Below are 23,300 nucleotides of genomic sequence, written 5' to 3' on the forward strand. Positions count from 1 at the left end.
CTGAACTGTAGTATCGGCACACCTCTGGAAAGACGGTGATAGAGCGAATGATGGTGAAAGTGTTTCTTCTTTTTTGCGTCACTCTACCTCGGTGGAAGATGGCCAGTAGTATATTAAAAAAAAATACGAATGTTGAGTAGGTATCCCTTGTTGTATAGTGTAGATGCATTCCAGCCCTTTGGCATTTATACTGTGCTCAATCAGGCCACAAATGCTTAATTTCTCATAAGAATCTTGTGTAACAATAACAAATGGCAGTAATGTATCATATATACAGAATTACTGAAAAGTAGGACTTCTCATAATAAAGCCACTTAAAGCAAATCTTCATAAAGTGAGGATAGCCCTACACAATAAACGAAGGCCCTTAAGGATATAGTTGGTGCACTAAAATGAGGATTGTGAAGGATAAAGACTTGAAATTTTCATGAAAGCTTATTTTAAGGTATTGTTCAGCTTACTCTGATGGTCATGAAATAAGTAAAATTGAGGTGAAGAGGATGTGAAATAAATACTATATGGAAAACAGTTTGTTTGAATCTATAAACAATATAAAGGATATATGCACATGGTAAAAAAAAAGGATAAGCATTGTAAAATATTAATTAAATACTGTTTTGTGGTGTAGCACTTGTAGTTAGTGATGTGGTAAACAAGGAAGAAACTTGAGAGAGGTAGAAAGTTTTAAGTGAGGGAATATGTCAGTGACTGAGTGTATGTGAAGTTATGCAAGAATTGTTTTGTAAAGTTTTGTCACAAGTGTGGGTTAAACTTGTAAGTTATATAACTCTTGGGGTATGGGAGGGCTGGAGTAAAGAAATTTGATCTTTGGAAAAGAAGGATACATCCAGTTCCTGGATCAAGAGCCCTTCACCAGCACCAAGGAAATCCCCCTTTGAAAGAAAATATGCTAGTAAAGAAATGCTTAGAGATGCTACACTTGTCACCCTTCATGACAATATAATGATAACAGAGATAAGAAATTATTTATTTGTAATTATTTGAGTTTGCAAGGGTTTCTTGGTCCCACTTTACTTTTAGTCAATTGATATGATTGTGAATGTAGGTGAGAGTGTATCAGGTAAGCAGGTGTGCAAGGGATGAGAGGATATACATTCAGTATGTACATAAAAGCTTGCAGTAGGTGAATTAAGTATTTCAAATTTGGTGCAAAGAGCAGAAATTTTATTTCGTTATACTGTATGTAGTAACTCCAACACTAAGAAAAAATATTTTGCATGCTTGTGTTTAAATATCCAAATACTGTGTACTATGAACACAACAAGGCACTGTATAACCCTTGTGGGTTTAGTGCTTCCCTTAATTTTTATAATGATAATAACATGATTGCACAGGTATAATTGTTTATAAATGCTCATGTCTGTGTAAATTTGGTTAAATTTTGTTGTCCTGGTTATATGTAAAGATGTTTCATTAGTATAATTTTAGTTACAATTGCAGATGAAAACTCTAATTATTAATATTCACAGAATGCTCCCATGTTACCTACAAAGACCAATGCAGAGAGACTAGCTGGCCAGGCTAAACTTCGAGAACAGTTTCCAGTGTCCAGTGGGTCTCAACATCGCACGAAAGGTAGTTCTCCGTTGTCTTTAGTTTAGTAATTCTTAAAATTCCTGAATCATTCACACTATATAAACTATGGCAAGAATAGTTACTTTAATGGTGAAAACAATACATACAGTGGACCCTCGGTTATCGGCCGTAATCCGTTCCAAAAAGTCGGCCTAAATCCAAAAAAGGCTGAAAACCAAAATAATATTTCCCATAAGAATTAATGTAAATCCAATTAATCTGTTTCAGACACCCAAAAATATTAATAAAAATACATTTTTTAAAGATTAACTATAGTTTTACGTACAGAAAACAATGAGAAATAAATACAAAGCACAACTTTTAATGATAAATGAACATTACATACCTTTATGGAAGACTCTTGTTGGCGTATTGAAGAAGGCAGGAGAGGAGAGGGAGTTGGGAATCCCCTACTCCCTCTCCCATCTGTGTAGTGTAGCCCCCCTAGGCTACACTACACAGCCATATTATTACACTACACAGCCTTATTATTACCATGTTCACTTGGGTTTAATCGTTTCTAACAACTACCTTTAGATGCCATCATAAACAAAGGGAGAAGTGATGAATAATTCATGCCGAGAATTGTAAACAAACGCATATGAAGGGTGGTTACTGGGCAAGACGCCAGATTCACAATTTTCACTAACACTGAATCAGAGAAAGCGAAATGTTTACTCTCCACCCGACTCTCCACTCGATAGCATATAAACATTGCATGTTTATATGCTATATGCTATGTAACGTTTCTTATAATATAATTTTTAAGAAAATATCATAGATGGATTAATGAAAATGTCTGTATTACCCTAAAATACGACAATGTGCCCAAGAGTGATCATTGTAAAACATACATTGCATATAAACATTGGATGTTTTTATATACTGTGTAATGTGCTTCTTGTATAATTTTGAAGAAAGCATCATAATATTTCCAATATATTTTTAAATGTTTATACAGTAGTGTACTATGTATTCTAATAAACAAATAGAGGAAATCAGCTCTAATATACGTTACTTAATTAGGTATGCACACAGGTCAGAGAGCCCGTCGTAAGTCCAAGTCGTTGGTAAACGAGTATGTCGATAAGTGAGGAGAGGCTGTAATAAAAGTATCTACTGATGACTCATCGTGTAGTCAAAAAGAGATCTTAATCGTATCCTGAGGCAGTCTACCTAAGTTGGGTAGTGGTCCGTAGTGTTGTCTGTGACTATGCCTGCTTTTAGTGGGGATATAGTATTGGTCCAGATATGATCAAGTAGTGAGGCACTTGTCTCTGTGATTCTTGTTGGTTTATTTATAAATAGTAGTAGCAAGCAGGTGCTCATAGTGTTTGTGAAATCAGTTACTTGGGGGTCAGCTGCTTGAATGAGATTTATGTTATAGTCAGCAGCAAGTAGCAGGTAGTGTTTATTCATCTCTGAGTCAGTTATTGTGTTTCTTAGCCCTTAAATGGTCCAAACGTATATATACGTTTTTTCAACATCTGAAAGTATGTAAAAAAATGTAGATCTTCTTTTTTGTTTTACATTTGAAAACGTGTAAAAAAACTTTTATCTACATTTTTTTTTGTTACATTTGAAAATATGTTAAAAAATGTAGACCTACTTTTGTAGCACTGCGAATTTGAACGTCGATCTGTTTGGACCGTTTAAGGGTTAAGTTGCCACTAAATGTGTAAGTATTAGTGTGAGGTAGTCTGTAGACTGCTCCACCTGCTATGTTTTAGGTTTTTGGATGTGAAATTGGCAAATAAATATTCACCATATTCATCCCTGGTGCAAGTCGATTTAATACATTTTAGTTCATTAGAGTAGTAGATAGCAGTACCTCCTCCTGATTGATCAGGCCTGCAGTTGTGTATGGCTTTGTAACCGGGTAAGGCAAAGATATATCTGTTTAGATTATGTTTGAGCCAGGTTTCAGCGAGAATGATGAAGGATATGTTAACATTTAGAGAATTAACCCTTTGAGGGTTTTGGTCGTACTAGTACGTCTTACGCGTAGGGGTTTTTGACGTACTAGTACTCATAAATTCTAGCGGCCTCAAATCTAGTGGGAGAAAGCTGGTAGGCCTTCATATGAAAGAATGGGTCTATGTGGTCAGTGTGCACAGTCTAAAAAAAATCCTGCAGCACACAGTGCATAATGAGAAAAAAAAAACTTTAACCATTTTTTTTTTAATAAATCAGCGACTTTGCAGTGTATTTTCGTATGGTATTTATTGTTGTATTCTAGTTTTCTTGGTCTCATTTTATAGAATGGAAGACATATTACAGAAATTGAGATGATTTTGACTGGTTTTACAATGAAAGGTGCCTTGAAATTGAGCTCAAAGTAGCAGAAATGTTCGATTTTTACCAAACTTCAAAAGTAAACAAATCGTGCCAAGCGTGCAATACACGTCAACTGGTGAGTCTGATATTCTTTCACAAGTGCACCAATAATATTTATACCATTTTTTACACTAATGCAGTAGTCTGCATAACAGTAAATCTTATATTTTTTGTGAGAATAAAAATTCAAAGTGGAAAGCAAAAGAATATAAGAGGGGCCTTGAGACGTGACTAATGACTAGAGGAAATGTCATTTTAGTGCCAGGAATGTCTTTCTTGTTTATTCTGGACCCTATTTGGAAATTGGCATCTTTTGAAATTTGTGTGAAATTGGCAAAATTGCTAAATTCTGACCACTGTACTGGATAGTTGAATTTATAAATGGGTGGTTTATTGCACCCATTCGATAGAAAAAATGGAGTTCTAGCGAAATATTCATGTTTTTTGTCGACTAGTACAGTGAAATTGGCCGAAAATGGGGCTCAAAGTGAGCAAAATCGCCGATGCGTAAACATCGCCAAGACCGCTAACTTTGCGAAGGCATAATTTCGTAAGTTTTCTATCAAATTTCAAACTTTTGGTGTCTTTATGATCGGGAAAAGATTCTCTATCTTTTCATAAGAGAAAATAATTTTTTTTTTTTTTTTAAATTTGGCCGACCCTGAGAACGAGTTTCGGAGAGGGCCTGTCGACCCTCAAAGGGTTAAGAAGTGCAAGGTTATCATAGTGTTTACTAATGAGCTGATATTGCAATTAAATATAAGAGATGATTGTGGATGTTATGAATGAGAAGAAGCTGGATGTCCTGGCTTTAAGTGAAACAAAGCTGAAGGGGGTGGGAGAGTTTCAATGGAGAGGAATAAATGGGATTAGGTCAGGGGTTTCAAATAGAGTTAGAGCTAAAGAAGGAGTAGCAATAATGTTTAAGGATAAGCTATGGCAGGAAAAGAGGGACTATAAATGTATAAATTCAAGGATTATGTGGAGTAAAATAAAGATTGGATGTGAAAAGTGGGTTATAGTAAGCGTGTATGCACCTAGAGAAGAGAGAAGTGTAGAGGAGAGAGAGAGATTCTGGGAAATGTTGAGTGAATGCGTGGGGAGTTTTGAATCAAGTGTGAGAGTAATGGTGGTTGAGGATTTCAATGCTAAAGTGGGTAAAAATGTTATGGAGGGAGTAGTAGGTAAATTTGGGGTGCCAGGGGTAAATGTAAATGGGGAGCCTTTAATTGAGCTATGTGTAGAAAGAAAGAAATTTGGTAATAAGTAATACATATTTTATGAAAAAGAGGATAAATAAATATACAAGGTATGATGTAGCACGTAATGAAAGTAGTTTGTTAGATTATGTATTGGTGGATAAAAGGTTGATGGGTAGGCTCCAGGATGTACATGTTTATAGAGGGGCAACTGATATATCAGATCATTATTTAGTTGTAGCTACAGTTAGAGTAAGAGGTAGATGGGAAAAGAGGAAGGTGGCAACAACAAGTAAGAGGGAGGTGAAAGTGTATAAACTAAGGGAGGAGGAAGTTCGGGCGAGATATAAGCAACTATTGGCAGAAAGGTGGGCTAGTGCAAAGATGAGTAGTGGGGGGGTTGAAGAGGGTTGGAATAGTTTTAAAAATGCAGTATTAGAATGTGGGGCAGAAGTTTGTGGTTATAGGAGGGTGGGGGCAGGAGGAAAGAGGAGTGATTGGTGGAATGATGAAGTAAAGGGTGTGATAAAAGAGAAAAAGGTAGCTTACGAGAGGTTTTTACAAAGCAGAAGTGTTATAAGAAGAGCAGAGTAAAAGAAAGGTGAAGAGAGTGGTGAGAGAGTGCAAAAGGAGAGCAGATGAAAGAGTGGGAGAGGCACTGTCAAGAAATTTTAATGAAAATAAGAAAAAATTTTGGAGTGAGTTAAACAAGTTAAGAAAGCCTAGGGAAAGTATGAATTTGTCAGTTAAAAACAGAGTAGGGGAGTTAGTAGATGGGGAGAGGGAGGTATTAGGTAGATGGCGAGAATATTTTGAGGAACTTTTAAATGTTGAGGAAGAAAGGGAGGCGGTAATTTCATGCACTGGCCAGGGAGGTATACCATCTTTTAGGAGTAAAGAAGAGCAGAATGTAAGTGTGGTGGAGGTACGTGAGGCATTACGTAGAATGAAACGGGGTAAAGCAGCTGGAACTGATGGGATCATGACAGAAATGTTAAAAGCAGGGGGGGATATAGTGTTGGAGTGGTTGGTACTTTTGTTTAATAAATGTATGAAAGAGGGGAAGGTACCTAGGGATTGGCGGAGAGCATGTATAGTCCCTTTATATAAAGGGAAAGGGGACAAAAGAGATAGTAAAAATTATAGAGGAATAAGTTTACTGAGTATACCAGGAAAAGTATACGGTAGGGTTATAATTGAAAGAATTAGAGGTAAGACAGAATGTAGAATTGAGGATGAGCAAGGAGGCTTCAGAGTGGGTAGGGGATGTGTAGATCAAGTGTTTACATTGAAGCATATATGTGAACAGTATTTAGATAAAGGTAGGGAAGTTTTTATTGCATTTATGGATTTAGAAAAGGCATATGATAGAGTGGATAGAGGAGCAATGTGGCAGATGTTGCAAGTATATGGAATAGGTGGTAAGTTACTAAATGCTGTAAAGAGCTTTTATGAGGATAGTGAGGCTCAGGTTAGGGTGTGTAGAAGAGAGGGAGAATACTTCCCGGTAAAAGTAGGTCTTAGACAGGGATGTGTAATGTCACCATGGTTGTTTAATATATTTATAGATGGGGTTGTAAAAGAAGTAAATGCTAGGGTGTTCGGGAGAGGGGTGGGATTAAATTATGGGAAATCAAATTCAAAATGGGAATTGACACAGTTACTTTTTGCTGATGATACTATGCTTATGGGAGATTCTAAAGAAAAATTGCAAAGGTTAGTGGATGAGTTTGAGAATGTGTGTAAAGGTAGAAAGTTGAAAGTGAACATAGAAAAGAGTAAGGTGATGAGGGTATCAAATGATTTGGATAAAGAAAAATTGGATATCAAATTGGGGAGGAGGAGTATGGAAGAAGTGAATGTTTTCAGATACTTGGGAGTTGACGTGTCGGCGGATAGATTTATGAACTATGAGGTTAATCATAGAATTGATGAGGGAAAAAAGGTGAGTGGTGCATTGAGGTATATGTGGAGTCAAAAAACGTTATCTATGGAGGCAAAGAAGGGAATGTATGAAAGTATAGTAGTACCAACACTCTTATATGGATGTGAAGCTTGGGTGGTAAATGCAGCAGCGAGGAGACGGTTGGAGGCAGTGGAGATGTCCTGTCTAAGGGCAATGTGTGGTGTAAATATTATGCAGAAAATTCGGAGTGTGGAAATTAGGAGAAGATGTGGAGTTAATAAAAGCATTAGTCAGAGGGCAGAAGAGGGGTTGTTGAGGTGGTTTGGTCATTTAGAGAGAATGGATCAAAGTAGAATGACATGGAAAGCATATAAATCTATAGGGGAAGGAAAGAGGGGTAGGGGTCGTCCTCAAAAGGGTTGGAAAGAGGGGGTAAAGGAGGTTTTGTGGGCGAGGGGCTTGGACTTCCAGCAAGCGTGCATGAGCGTGTTAGATAGGAGTGAATGGAGACGAATGATACTTGGGACCTGACGATCTGTTGGAGTGTGAGCAGGGTAATATTTAGTGAAGGGATTCAGGGAAACCGGTTATTTTCATTTAGTTGGACTTGAGTCCTGGAAATGGGAAGTACAACGCCTGCACTTTAAAGGAGGGGTTTGGGATATTGGCAGTTTGGAGGGATATGTTGTGTATCTTTATACGTATATGCTTCTAAACTGTTGTATTCTGAGCACCTCTGCAAAAGCAGTGATAATGTGTGAGTGTGGTGAAAGTGTTGAATGATGATGAAAGTATTTTCTTTTTGGGGATTTTCTTTCTTTTTTTGGGTCACCCTGCCTTGGTGGGAGACGACCGACTTGTTGAAAAAAAAAAAAATGTTCTTGTTGGCACTGAGTACAGCTTTAGCCTGACTGGCAGTGTAGTTATGGCAATTATTGTTAGGATTATTTGTGCTGTTTAGTGAGAGGTTAGTATGCCAAACATACCACTATGCACTCTACATCTCCAGAACATTACACATTAATGCTGATTCTGGGAGAACTAACAAGACACACAACTCAAAATAAATATGTACCTTGTTGATATTCCTCATGTTTGCATGAGCTTCTATAAAACCTTGATACAAATAAAAGGGCCAAAAATCTGGAATAACTTCCCAGATGAATTAAAATATTGTAACTTAATAAATTCAGACAAAAACTTAAAAGAAATTTAATGCTTAATGTATTTCCCTGAAATCTTTTCAGTGTAACTATTTAAATTTCCCGAAATGCCTCGGCATGATAGTGGCTTTCTTTGTACCAGTCAAATTATTAAATGTAAATACACATTGTAACCTTAGCAATGAAATAAAATTTTATTATTTGTTTTTATTAACATCTAAGTGTAAATTACACCATGGTCCTTATATCTCCTACCATTATTACATCATTACTTCCTCATTTGCTATTTTAATTTCACTTCTATCACTAAATACTTAATTTTTGCTTATATATACATGTATTACACTTTTATAATATTTTTTATATTTTAGTGTGTATTACATTTATATACATTCTTCATTATAGCCTCTTCTCAATAACAGTTCCGTTTCTAAGACCATGCTGGTAAATGAATTCATCGCTAAGTGAGGAGCATACTATAATATTCATGAGTTTGTATCAGCCATCTTTGATATTGTTTTAATGTCACCTTTGCACCATTTATAACATTTCTGGTATATTTTTAAATGTTTATACAGCAGTGTACTGTATATTGTAATAAACAGAAGAGAGGAAATCAGCTCGAATATACAATACAGGTCTCCTTCCACATTCGCTAGGGTTAGGGGATCAAGAACCTCACTAATGTTGAAAAATCGCAAATGTTTGGTGCCCAATTATATTGTAGGGAAATATAATAATAGCATTTACTTAGCCTAACAATACTGCTTCCTTAACCTATTGAACCATGAACAATCATAAAACACATGAAAACATCATAAAATATTGTACTAGTACCAGCCCTTTGGTAAAGAAGGTGAGAAAAACTATAGAATTCAAAAATGAACTCGTAGCAAGAGTACCAAAGTGGAGGAGGAAGAGAGAGGGGAGAATGTGCCTCCTTCACTGATTCAGTGATTCTACGATGTGTATGATACTAAAGCAACATGAGTCAGTAAAGGCTAGAGTGCCAGCCAGCAATAAAGTATAGCATTAACAGTGTAGAAAGTAAGTCAAGTGATTAATCGATAGAAAAAGGACAGCACGAACTTAACTCCTCCAGTGTTGTTGGAGTTATATAAGGCGACTGACAACACTGCCACCACTAGTCTCTACCACCTCCACCACCACTATTTATGGCTTATGTCTCAGTGGCCTTTATGCACCCAACAACACCAACACAGCAACACTCGTGACATACTTAATAACGTATTTTATTCATTCTAGAGTATTTGTCATGTTTCTATGTTATTAATATTGTTTATTATGTCATATTAGATGAATTGTGATAGATAAATAAGCCGTAGATTTGATATTAGTGTCATATTGAGGGACTATCTTGTCCTATCTCCAAACAAACTCTGCCACCGCCACAATTCCTGACATATGTATTGACATATTTTAAATATGATTAGGCGGCTGGGAATTTGCAAAGGTTCGAAGCCCGCGAAAGTGGAAAATGTGAATGTTGAGGGAGACCTGTATATAGGTATGCATACTGGTATAAGAGAGTAAAATTATCTTATTACTATGATAATAAGAGTACGGTGGACCCCCGCTTTACGATCAGCTCCCGATGCGACCAATTATGTAAGTGTATTTATGTAAGTGCCTTCGTACGTGTATGTTTGGGGGTCTGAAATGGACTAATCTAATTCACAATATTCCTTATGTGAACAAACTTGTTCAGTAAAGGCACCTGAACATACTTCTGGAATGAAATAATATCGTAAGGCAGGGGTCCACTGTATAATGAACACTTGTCAATGCTGAAGGGTATCTCACATGCAGAGAAGAAATCAGCAATGGAAATAGGACTGGTATATTTCAATTTGCAAAAAAATACGAAGGCACAATACTGTGACTGGAGTCCTCATCAGCAGAATGTACATATGAAAGTTAAGACACATGTGCAACATCTGGATATCTTTATTGTAGGCGTTTCGCCATCCAGTGGCTTTATCAATACAGATATTGTCAGTATTTTATACCTTTCTTGCACAACTTGTCAGACACTGCAACATCATGGAATCTTGGTTCAGAAGACATCTACAAGACCTTCTTCACGGCTACTACAACTAACCCATCCCTTTGGGTAGGACCTACTTCCACTGGGTAATCCCGCCTACCAGTGACTATGCCCTCATCTGCTACATGTCCCTATCCAGTGGCGCCTATATAACTGCCAGTCTCCTTGCCTTTGCTCCAGATTCTCCACCACCACGATGCTGTGAACACTAACTCCAAGGCTGAGGGACTGATTACCTCATCTTTTGTATATAGTTCTACTGTCTTCTAATTATGTCCTAGAATCTGTATTGATAAAGTCACTGGATGGCGAAACGTCTACAATAAAGATATCCAGATGTTGCACATATGTCTTAACTTTAATATTGTCAGTAGTATTTTATACCTTTCTTGCACAGAATGTACATACACTGGAGCAGTGGTTCCTAACCTTGGACATGAGAAATTTCCAGGGGACACGCAAATCCAGAGCAAAAATAAGGAATGCCTTAACCCTTAAACGGTCCAAACAAATAGACGTTCAAATTCGTAGTGCTACAAAAGTAGATCTACTTTTTTTAACGTATTTTCAAATGTAACAAAAAAAAAGTAGATAAAAGTTTTTTTTTACACGTTTTCAAATGTAAAACAAGAAAGATCTACGTTCTTTTTACATACTTTCAGATGTTGAAAAAACGTATATACACGTTTGGACCATTTAACCCTTTGAGGGTCGACAGGCCCTCTCCGAAACTTGTTCTCATGATCGGCCAAATTTAAAAAAAAAAATTATTTTCTCTTATGAAAAGATAGAGAATCTTTTCCCAATCATAAGGACACCAAAAGTTTGAAATTTGATGGAAAACTTAAGGAATTATGCTCTCTCGAAGTTAGCGGTCTCGGCGATGTTTACGCATCGGCGATTTTGCCCACTTTGAGCCCCATTTTCGGCCAATTCCACTGTACTAGTTGACAAAAAACATGAATATTTCGCTAGAACTCCATTTTTTCTATCGAATGGGTGCAAGAAACCACCCATTTATGAAATTCAACATTCCAGTACAGTGGTCAGAATTTAGCAATTTTGCCAATTTCACACAAATTTCAAAAGATGCCAATTTCCGAATAGGATACAGAATAAACAAGAAAGACATTCCTGGCACTAAAATGACATTTCCTCTGGTCATTAGTCACATCTCAAGGCCCCTCTTATATTCTTTTGCTTTCCACTTTGAATTTTTATTCTCACAAAAAATATAAGATTTACTGTTATGCAGACTACTGCATTAGTGTAAAAAATGGTATAAATATTATTGGTGCACTTGTGAAAGAATATTAGACTCACCAGTTGACGTGTATTGCACGCTTGGCACGATTTGTTTACTTTTGAAATTTGGTAAAAATCGAACATTTCTGCTACTTTGAGCTCAATTTCAAGGTACCTTTCATTGTAAAACCAGTCAAAATCATCTCAATTTCTGTAATATGTCTTCCATTCTATAAAATGAGACCAAGAAAACTAGAATACAACAATAAATACCATACGAAAATACAGTGCAAAGTCGCTGTTTTATTCCAAAAAAATGGTCAAAGTTTTTTTTTTCTCATTATGCACTGTGTGCTGAAGGATTTTTTGTAGACTGTGCACACTGACCACATAGACCCATTCTTTCATATGAAGGCCTACCAGCTTTCTCCCACTAGATATGAGGGCGCTAGAATTTAGGCGTACTAGTACGTCAAAAACCCTGGGTCGTAAGCCGTACTAGTACGTCCGAAACCCTCAAAGGGTTAAGGGTTAAAGTGTGTTTGTATGTCCTTATTTGGATTTTTGTGATGCTGGGTTTTGCTCATCACAGTTTGAAATGTCATGAGTGGTAACTACATCAATTGAAATGAGAAATTCCACTAAAAGGGACCGAATTTAGTTAACCCTCATATTTTAAAGGAGGCTTGAACTGTACTCTCCCTGGCACATGCCCATGTATTTGGGATCTGATAGCTTAGAAGCTGTGTCAGAAATCTCACTAAATATGTTCTCATTTTATGTGTTGTGTATTTGATTCGCTTCATAAACAGACTGGAGTAGTTAAAAATAAAGCTAGAATGAAAACTTTCTCAGTTTTCCTATTTACCTAAAGAGGAATATTTTTTTTGCTTTTTACATTTAGAAATTTGTTTGAAGGAGTAGGGCCTGTAGTTGAGGACCAAAAGAAGATTAAGAAGCACTGCACTAGGGGATGGGGGGTAACATATTAATATAGGGGTAACAAGTTATACAATTTGGGTTTTCCAGTAGTAGGTTGGTAGACAGCAACCACCCAGGGAGGTACTACCGTCCTGCCAAGTGAGTGTAAAACGAAGCCTGTGATTGTTTTACATGATGGTAGGATTGCTGATGTCTTTTGTCTGTCTCATAAATATGCAAGATTACAGGCATGTCTTGCTACTTCTACTTACACTTAGGTCACACTACACATACATGTACACATTTATTTATACACACTCATCTGAGTTTTCTTTGATTTTATCTTAATAGTTCTTGGTCTTATTAATTTTCCTTTTATATCCATGGGGAAGTGGAATAAGAATCTTTCCTCCGTAAGCCATGCGTGTTGTAAAAGTCAACTAAAATGCCGGGAACAATGGGCTAGTAACCCCTTTTCCTGTAAAGATTACTAAAAAGAATAAGAAGAAGAAAATTGTCAAAGTGGGAAGTCTGAATGTGCGTGGATGTTGTGCAGATGATAAGAAAGAGATGATTGTGGATGTTATGAATGAGAAGAAGCTGGATGTCCTGGCTTTAAGTGAAACAAAGCTGAAGGGGGTGGGAGAGTTTCAGTGGAGAGGAATAAATGGGATTAGGTCAGGGGTTTCAAATAGAGTTAGAGCTAAAGAAGGAGTAGCAATAATGTTGAAGGATAAGCTATGGCAGGAAAAGAGGGACTATAAATGTATTAATTCAAGGATTATGTGGAGTAAAATAAAGATTGGATGTGAAAAGTGGGTTATAATAAGCGTGTATGCACCTGGAAAAGAGAGAAGTGTAGAGGAGAGAGAGAGATTTTGGGAAATGTTGAGTGAATGCGTGGGGAGTTTTGAATCAAGTGTGAGAGTAATGGTGGTTGGGGATTTCAATGCTAAAGTGGGTAAAAATGTTATGGAGGGAGTAGTAGGTAAATTTGGGGTGCCAGGGGTAAATGTAAATGGGGAGCCTTTAATTGAGCTATGTGTAGAAAGAAATTTGGTAATAAGTAATACATATTTTATGAAAAAGAGGATAAATAAATATACAAGGTATGATGTAGCACGTAATGAAAGTAGTTTATTAGATTATGTATTGGTGGATAAAAGGTTGATGGGTAGGCTCCAGGATGTACATGTTTATAGAGGGGCAACTGATATATCGGATCATTATTTAGTTGTAGCTACAGTTAGAGTAAGAGGTAGATGGGAAAAGAGGAAGGTGGCAACAACAAGTAAGAGGGAAGTGAAAGTGTATAAACTAAGGGAGGAGGAAGTTCGGGTGAGATATAAGCGACTATTGGCAGAAAGGTGGGCTAGTGCAAAGATGAGTAGTGGGGGGGTTGAAGAGGGTTGGAATAGTTTTAAAAATGCAGTATTAGAATGTGGGGCAGAAGTTTGTGGTTATAGGAGGGTGGGGGCAGGAGGAAAGAGGAGTGATTGGTGGAATGATGAAGTAAAGGGTGTGATAAAAGAGAAAAAGGTAGCTTATGAGAGGTTTTTACAAAGCAGAAGTGTTATAAGAAGAGCAGAGTATATGGAGAGTAAAAGAAAGGTAAAGAGAGTGGTGAGAGAGTGCAAAAGGAGAGCAGATGATAGAGTGGGAGAGGCACTGTCAAGAAATTTTAATGAAAATAAGAAAAAATTTTGGAGTGAGTTAAACAAGTTAAGAAAGCCTAGGGAAAATATGGATTTGTCAGTTAAAAACAGAGTAGGGGAGTTAGTAGATGGGGAGATGGAGGTATTGGGTAGATGGCGAGAATATTTTGAGGAACTTTTAAATGTTAAGGAAGAAAGGGAGGCAGTAATTTCATGCACTGGTCAGGGAGGTATACCATCTTTTAGGAGTGAAGAAGAGCAGAATGTAAGTGTGGGGGAGGTACGTGAGGCATTACGTAAAATGAAAGGGGGTAAAGCAGCTGGAACTGATGGGATCATGACAGAAATGTTAAAAGCAGGGGGGGATATAGTGTTGGAGTGGTTGGTACTTTTGTTTAATAAATGTATGAAAGAGGGGAAGGTACCTAGGGATTGGCAGAGAGCATGTATAGTCCCTTTATATAAAGGGAAAGGGGACAAAAGAGACTGTAAAAATTATAGAGGAATAAGCTTACTGAGTATACCAGGAAAAGTGTACGGTAGGGTTATAATTGAAAGAATTAGAGGTAAGACAGAATGTAGGATTGCGGATGAGCAAGGAGGTTTTAGAGTGGGTAGGGGATGTGTAGATCAGGTGTTTACATTGAAGCATATATGTGAACAGTATTTAGATAAAGATAGGGAAGTTTTTATTGCATTTATGGATTTAGAAAAGGCATATGATAGAGTGGATAGAGGAGCAATGTGGCAGATGTTGCAAGTATATGGAATAGGTGGTAAGTTATTAAATGCTGTAAAGAGTTTTTATGAGGATAGTGAGGCTCAGGTTAGGGTGTGTAGAAGAGAGGGAGACTACTTCCCGGTAAAAGTAGGTCTTAGACAGGGATGTGTAATGTCACCATGGTTGTTTAATATATTTATAGATGGGGTTGTAAAGGAAGTAAATGCTAGGGTGTTTGGGAGAGGGGTGGGATTAAATTATGGGGAATCAAATTCAAAATGGGAATTGACACAGTTACTTTTTGCTGATGATACTGTGCTTATGGGAGATTCTAAAGAAAAATTGCAAAGGTTAGTGGATGAGTTTGGGAATGTGTGTAAAGGTAGAAAGTTGAAAGTGAACATAGAAAAGAGTAAGGTGATGAGGGTGTCAAATGATTTAGATAAAGAAAAATTGGATATCAAATTGGGGAGGAGGAGTATGGAAGAAGTGAATGTTTTCAGATACTTGGGAGTTGACGTGTCGGCGGATGGATTTATGAAGGATGAGGTTAATCATAGAATTGATGAGGGAAAAAAGGTGAGTGGTGCGTTGAGGTATATGTGGAGTCAAAAAACGTTATCTATGGAGGCAAAGAAGGGAATGTATGAAAGTATAGTAGTACCAACACTCTTATATGGGTGTGAAGCTTGGGTGGTAAATGCAGCAGCGAGGAGACGGTTGGAGGCAGCGGAGATGTCCTGTTTAAGGGCAATGTGTGGTGTAAATATTATGCAGAAAATTCGGAGTGTGGAAATTAGGAGAAGGTGTGGAGTTAATAAAAGTATTAGTCAGAGGGCAGAAGAGGGGTTGTTGAGGTGGTTTGGTCATTTAGAGAGAATGGATCACAGTAGAATGACATGGAAAGCATATAAATCTATAGGGGAAGGAAGGCGGGGTAGGGGTCGTCCTCGAAAGGGTTGGAGAGAGGGGGTAAAGGAGGTTTTGTGGGTAAGGGGCTTGGACTTCCAGCAAGCGTGCGTGAGCGTGTTAGATAGGAGTGAATGGAGACGAATGGTACTTGGGACCTGACGATCTGTTGGAGTGTGAGCAGGGTAATATTTAGTGAAGGGATTCAGGGAAACCGGTTATTTTCATATAGTCGGACTTGAGTCCTGGAAATGGGAAGTACAATGCCTGCACTTTAAAGGAGGGGTTTGGGATATTGGCAGTTTGGAGGGATATGTTGTGTATCTTTATATGTTTATGCTTCTAGACTGTTGTATTCTGAGCACCTCTGCAAAAACAGTGATAATGTGCGAGTGTGGTGAAAGTGTTGAATGATGATGAAAGTATTTTCTTTTTGGGGATTTTCTTTCTTTTTTGGGTCACCCTGCCTCGGTGGGAGACGGCCGACTTGTTGAAAAAAAAAAAAAAAAAAAAAAAAAAAACAAGTTATATGTTACTGTTCTTAAATTTTGTAATGCAAGGAAACAAAAATATTTACATTGCTATATAGGAAACATACTCTACTTTTGTGTGTGTATAGAATGTGTATTTTTGTTATACTGTTCATGTAGTTAATTTGTATCATTTGCAATCCACAGGAGAGTTGACTAGCAGTGAAGGAAAGCATCAGACAGGTAGAGTATGCTTTCAGAATAAGTATATCAAGTTTGTTATATATTTAGAGGATTTTTAAGTAATTGATAACCTGTAATGCATATTGCAGTTGGATGAAAGTTTTAAAAAAGGTTTTGCTTTAAAATAATATGTTTTGTTTTAAAATAATATTAAATTTGTCACTCATTTTAACCCTTAAACTGTCCAAACGTAGATCTACGTTTGCACGCGTAGCGCTCCGACCTTGATTTTCTCCATAAGAAACAATGTAAAAAAAACGTAGATCTACATTCGGAGCGCTATGCGAGCAAACGTAGATCTATGTTTGGACAGTTTAAGGGTTAAAAATGGGTTTGTTGCAAGAAGAGACAAAAATGGTATATCTTAATCTATATTTTTTCACACACTCTTATATACAGTAGGCATCATAAATGTGTACGCCCATAAGTACGCTTTTAGCAGAAGTGCCAGGATAACTTTTGCTTGGAAGTCAGTGCCCATTGCCCTACTGCCAAAACCTAAAGAATTGCTTAAATTATTGTGATTTCTTCATACTTTAATGACTGGCCTGAAAAGTCATTGGACTTAAATTTGATAGGGAACATTTGGAAACAAATTAAGTGTTTGCAGTTATGGGAGAATACTAAATTAGGTGAGGAACACATACATATTTCAGTACTATATATTTAAAACAGAATTGATGAGGAGAAAAGGGTGAGTGGTGCACTTAGGAGTCTGTGGAGACAAAGAACTTTGTCCGTGGAAGCAAAGAGGGGAATATATGAGAGTATAGTTGTACCAACACTCTTGTATGTGTGTGAAGCATGGGTGATGAATGTTGCAACAAGGAGAAGGCTGGAGGCAGAGGAGATGTCATGTCTGAGGGCAATGTGTGGTGTGAATATAATGCAGAGAATTCATAGTTTGGAAATTAGGTGTGGGATTACCATAACTATTATCCAGAGGGCTGAGGAAGGGTTGTTGAGGTGGTTCGGACATGCAGAGAGAATGGAACAAAACAGAATGACTTCGAGAGTGTATAAATCTGGGAAACCGGCAGGCCAGACTTGAGTCCTGGAGATGGGAAGTACAGTGCCTGCACTCTGAAGGAGGGGTGTTAATGTTGCAGTTTTATAACTGCAGTGTAAAGCACCCTTCTGGCAAGACAGTGATGGAGTGAATGATGATGAAAGTTTTTCTTTTTTGGGCCACCCTGCCTTGGTGGGAATTGGCTGATGTGTTAAAAAAAAGCATTTAAAACACTAGATTATGCCAAGCAATCTCTTTTTATGTGTATTTTGTCTGCATGTGCGTATTTATAACATCTGCTGCATATGTAGCCTGAAACTTTCAGCACTTAGTAACCTTGAAAATAATTTTTTAATCACAATTTGGTAGCTTACATATCAGCTTTTTTTTTTTAAATACAAACAATTACACTTTTTTTTTTTTACATATAAAGTGGGGCTGTGCTAAAATAAAATTAATGATGGAATAAATCTTGACACAGAAGTTTGTCATATTTCCATCTGTATTTCGATCTGTATTTTTGAGCTTTTTTTTTTTTAGCCATACTGGCCATCTCCCACCAAGGCAGGGTGACCCGAAAAAGAAACACTTTCACCATTATTCACGCTATCACTGTCTTGCCAGAGGCATGCAGATACAACAGTTCAGATGCCCTTCCAAACAACAAACATCTCTAACCCCTCCTTTAGAGTGCAGTCACTCTAAAGTCATTTTCTGGGGTATGACAAGTTCAGAGATACAAACAGCTCAGTCATAAATTAAAAAACAGAGTAACCAACTTGTTTGTAAGATGGGATCCCTTTGTACTTCTTTAGATACACTTCCTACTAGCTGAATGTACCATAGCATAAGCTTTTTCATTTGCTATTGCAGAGAGTGACTGGGTACCAGTTCCCCCAAAAGAGAAGAAGGAAGAGGATAAAGTATTTCCCCAAACTGAAGTTCAGGCAAGGATTACATAACTTTTTTTCTGTCTTTCCTGCATTAAATTTATCTTGATATTATATATAACTCACCATTCACATCAACATTACCACAGGAATGCAGAATCATCAGGGATTACAATTTTGCTCAACATGTACATACCTCAGTCATAAATTATAGTTGTGCAGTCACACTGGTGAATTAATGATTTAGAGGTAATAATGCCCATGAGCTGTATAGCAGTACATAAATAGTTATGAGTACACACTATGAACAGTTATCAGAGACAGATGAATAAAATATGGGAAAGAAAAAATCTGTTAAGAGACAGTTCAGTTTTAAAGTGGCAAGACACTTGAACAGTGCCCTACTCTGTATCCAGTTCATTAAATTCTTATTAACCCTTAAACTATCCAAACATAGATCTCCGTTTTCACTGCCAGCGCTCTGAATATTTTGAAAAAAAAAAAATCTAAAAAGACCAAAAAAAAAAAAAAAAAAATTGGGATCAGTACTTGCCGAGATATAAGACTGCGAAGTTGGCGCTGGATACTCACCTGATGGCAACATGTAATACTGCCACTTACAGAAGTGTTGCTGACATACCTTTTCTTCTTGTTTTTATTTTAATTTATATAATTTTTGGTTAGAGGAAAGGGCAAAGGAGTGAAGGAGGTTTTGTGTACGAGGGGCTTGGACTTCCTGCAAGCGTGCGTGAGCATGTTAGATAGGAGCGAATGGAGACACATGGTTTTTACAACTTGACGTGCTGTTGGAGTGTAAGCAAGGTAACATTTATCAAGGAATTCAGGGAAACCGGCAGGCTGAACTTGAGTCCTGGAGATGGGAAGTACAGTGCTGGCACTCTGAAGGAGGGCTGTTAATGTTGCAGTTTTATAACTGGCAAGACAGTGATGGAGTGAATAATGATGAAAATTTTTCTTTTTCAGGCCACCCTGCCTTCATGGGAAATGGCTGATGTGTTAATAAAAAAAAATTTTGTTCTGATAATTACAATTTATAATAGTTCTTGTGATTTCACAGCCAATCTTTGTTTTGACACTAATATTAGGTATAGTGGAACCTCAAAAATCGAACGTATCACATATCGAACATTTCAAAAATAAGACCATTTTTTCGGACAAACTGTGTCCCTATTATCGAACGCGCCCCTATTTTCGGACTGCCGGGTACAGGACCTTTCCGCTGGCCCGCTCTGTCCGCATCCCCGCGCAGGCGCCGTGAGCAGTCTAGCTTTGTTTATGCTTGAGTGAACACTAACCTGCGATCTCATTCACACATTTTACGATTATTTAATTGTGTTTAGTGCTTGTGGGGCTGTGAAATAAGCTGCCATGGGCCCAAAGAAACTTGCTAGCGATACCCCTGTGGTAAAGAAAGTGAGAAACACCATAGATGTGAAGAAGGAAATAATACGGAAGTATGAGATTGGAGTGAGACTTGTTGAGCTTGCCAGGATGTACAGAGGACTGTGGACAGTTATTTTGTGAGACAGAAACAGACGACTGTGGACAGTTATTTTGTGAGACAGAAACAGACAACTGTGGACAGTTATTTTGTGAGACAGAACCAGACGACTGTGGAGTTATTTTGTGAGACAAACAGACGATTGTGAACAGTTATTTTGTGAGACAGAAACAGACAACTGTGGAGTTAATTTGCGAGACAGAAACAGACAACTGTGGAGTTATTTTGTGAGACAAACAGACGATTGTGGGCAGTTATTTTGTGAGACAGAAACAGACGACTGTGGACAGTTATTTTGTGAGACAGAAACAGATGACTGTGGAGTTATTTTGTGAGACAAACAGACGATTGTGGACAGTTATTTTGTGAGACAGAAACAGACGACTGTGGATAGTTATTTTGTAAGACAGAAACAGAGGACTGTAGAAAGTTATTTTGTGAGACTGGGGTCCAATGACTCTCAAGCTGGTCCTAGTGGCATTAAAATACAGAGAAGGGAAGCAACCTCAGGGGCTTTGATACCGGAAGTCCTCATGGAAGGGGATTCTCCTTCCAAACACTAACCCCAACTCCCTCTCTCCTCCTCCCTATCTTCCAGATGCCATCACCAATCTTCAATAAAGGGAAGTAAAAATGTTATTTTATATTACTCTACATAATTAAAGAATATAGCATTTGTTGTGTGTATGTAAAACTGTAATTAATCTCTATAAAATGTATTTTTTTGGTGAATATTTTTGGGTTTCTGGAACGGATTAATTGTATTTCCATTATTTCTTATGGGAAATATTGCTTCGAATTTCAGACTTTTTGAATTTAGAACTAGCTCCTGGAATGGATTAAGTTCGAAATTTGAGGTTCCACTGTACTGAAATACTACTTAAATAGTCACAAACACACAGACAAGTGAACATTTTCACCTGCCTTGGTCATTTACTATTGTATAGAAATATATACAAAATATTTATTGATTCCAGCAATGTTTTAGACACGCTGGAGTATATATGAAACTCCTTGAAGCATGTTGTATTATTGTTGTAAGACGAGTGTCGTTCCACTGCTGACAGTACAGCGGTAGAGTGACACTTGATGATCGTGCACTGCTCCAGGGAACCCTGGCTTTATTTGTTTTCACTGTTAAACACAAACATGTTTGTGTGTCTATCTGTTTATCTGTCTCTTTGTCTCTGTCTGTTTAGCTCTGCTTATCTGTCTGTCTAGCTCTTCTTATTTGTCTGTCTAGCTCTTATCTGTCTGTCTAGCTCTGCTTATCTGTCTTGTCTAGCTCTGCTTATCTGTTTTTCTTTCTGCCTGTGTGTGTCTTTCTGTCTGCCTGTGTGTCTGTCTGTCTTTCCATCTGCTTGTCTCTGTGTCTCGGAGAGTGGCTCGTGAGCCAACAGGTATTACATACGAAGCAGAGTCATCACTTCTGATTCCTGATCAAGTGAAAATGAGTATTACTTGCTAGTTATGCTTATTATGCCTTATATCTACAAGCACTGTATAGCACTTAGTCTGAATTTTTTGGGTTATCCTAGGTAATTTACACTATGTATAATTGTACTTATGTGTACCTGTGAGAGAGAGACAGATACAGAGATATAGACAGAGACAGATACAGACAGAGGGACAGCCAACCTGCCGAATGTGTATTACACATGTTCCAGAATCGTTTCTCTTTACTTAGGGCATAGGTTATAGGACATTCTAGCCGGATGACACTACCAGTCGTATCAAAAATGAAAGGATGTTGCACAAATGTTGCGCATGGGTTATTATCGAGGTTTTTTATATTTCCTCTACCACTTGTGGCCACATCCATCTCAACGCCACTAAACTCTGGGTCAACATCACTTTCCTCTTAAAAGGGGAGTGTTAATACGACATGACATAAGTGAATCCCTGGTGTTTGCCAAGCTATTTGCTCTAGCTGGTGCTCAATTGAACTGGTGCTCCCACAAGGTACTAAGTGGTTCCAGATTTTTTAATGCTGTGTACTTCAAGTGTTAAGACCCATTCTGTACTGACCAGGCATCTCAGGCCAATCGTGCCAAATTTGGAGGCAGGAAAAATAAAACGTTGATCTATGTTTGGAACACTAGCGGTACTAACATAGATCTATGTTTGGACAGTTTAAGGGTTAAAGTTATGGAAATTCTGCAAAAACAAAAAAAGATGGGTCAACTGCAATTTAATTGATTAAAAAAATACAGTTAACCATTAAATTTCTAATGATTCTGCACAGCCATGTGGTAACTGTTTACCATTTAAATTGATGATTTATATTTTGTGATCTTCATATAAGCATGATATGATATAATTTATATCAGGCAACATATTTATTCATGTGCTAAATTTCCTTCTATTGAAAAAAATCTTCATGCTATATTTTTATTCAGTAACAAAACCTCTGTTGCCATGCCCACTCAGGATGATTTTGACTTGTATAGTGGGTGTCATGGACAATATTTTTTTGGAAGAAAGCACTGGTTTTATTGTAGAATATGACTTACAAATGTTGCATTAAGGAGGATTCAGGGGAAAGGTGTTTAAGATTAAAATGTGGTGTGAATATTATGCAGATAATAAGTGAAGAAACCAAAAGAAATTTAGTCTCATGAAAATTATGATTTAGGGGAAGGAAGTGGAGGAAGTTGAAATGGTTTGGTTATGTAGAAATGCTGAAGCAAGATTGGTTGACAAGGAGTGTAAATCTTGGATAGTTTGAAGGAGGTGTAGGAGACATCCCAGATAGAACTGGCAGTGGATGTGAATATTTTGAAAGGTAGGGACCTGAGCATCTAGCAAGCATGTTAGACAAATGATTCATGGATTTGAAATGAAGTTGGATTGGGAACATGGTATCATAGTACTGTACATCTGAAGAGATTTAAGTAAATTGGTCAGCTGGATTTAAGCTTTAGTGGTTAGAAGCATAGTGTGTCTATTCTCAAAGATAAATGGACATGTTACAGTTTGGCAGATCATTTGAACTGTGATGTCTATTTACTTTTGAAAAGACAATTAGGAAATGAGGGAATGGTTAATGTGTTTTCCTTCTTGGTCACCCTGCCTTCGGTACTTTGAAAATCATAGAAGAAATTATGGATGATAAAAAAAAGTCCTAGGTAGTAGGTTGGTATACAGCAGCCGCCCAGGGAGGTACTACCGTCCTGCCAAGTGTAAAACGGAAACCTGTAATTGTTTTACATGATGGTAGGGTTGCTGGTGTCTTTTTTCTGTCTCACAAAATGCAAGATTTCAGGTATGTCTTGCTGATTCTTCTTACACTTAGGTCACACTGCACATACATGTACAAGCTGATATATATATATATATATATATATATATATATATATATATATATATATATATATATTTTTTTTTTTTTTTTTTTTTTTTCAACAAGTCGGCCGTCTCCCACCGAGGCAGGGTGACCCAAAAAA

At 37.4% G+C, this 23,300-nt stretch overlaps 1 protein-coding gene across 4 annotated transcripts in view; it reads left to right on the top strand.

Annotated features, from left to right (window-relative positions):
• The window catches only part of LOC128703012 (uncharacterized protein DDB_G0287625), a 132,863-nt gene that overhangs the window by 76,841 nt on the left and 32,722 nt on the right, over positions 1-23,300 (top strand). For all 4 annotated transcript variants that reach the window (XM_070103626.1, XM_070103628.1, XM_070103629.1 and 1 more), the window contains exons 9-11: positions 1,491-1,596; positions 16,398-16,433; positions 18,316-18,389. In XM_070103626.1, coding sequence (XP_069959727.1) covers positions 1,491-1,596; positions 16,398-16,433; positions 18,316-18,389 — 216 coding nt within the window. The remainder of the gene's footprint in view (positions 1-1,490; positions 1,597-16,397; positions 16,434-18,315; positions 18,390-23,300) is intronic.

Source organism: Cherax quadricarinatus, chromosome 86 (assembly GCF_038502225.1).
Source record: "Cherax quadricarinatus isolate ZL_2023a chromosome 86, ASM3850222v1, whole genome shotgun sequence".
Taxonomy (NCBI): domain Eukaryota; kingdom Metazoa; phylum Arthropoda; class Malacostraca; order Decapoda; family Parastacidae; genus Cherax; species Cherax quadricarinatus.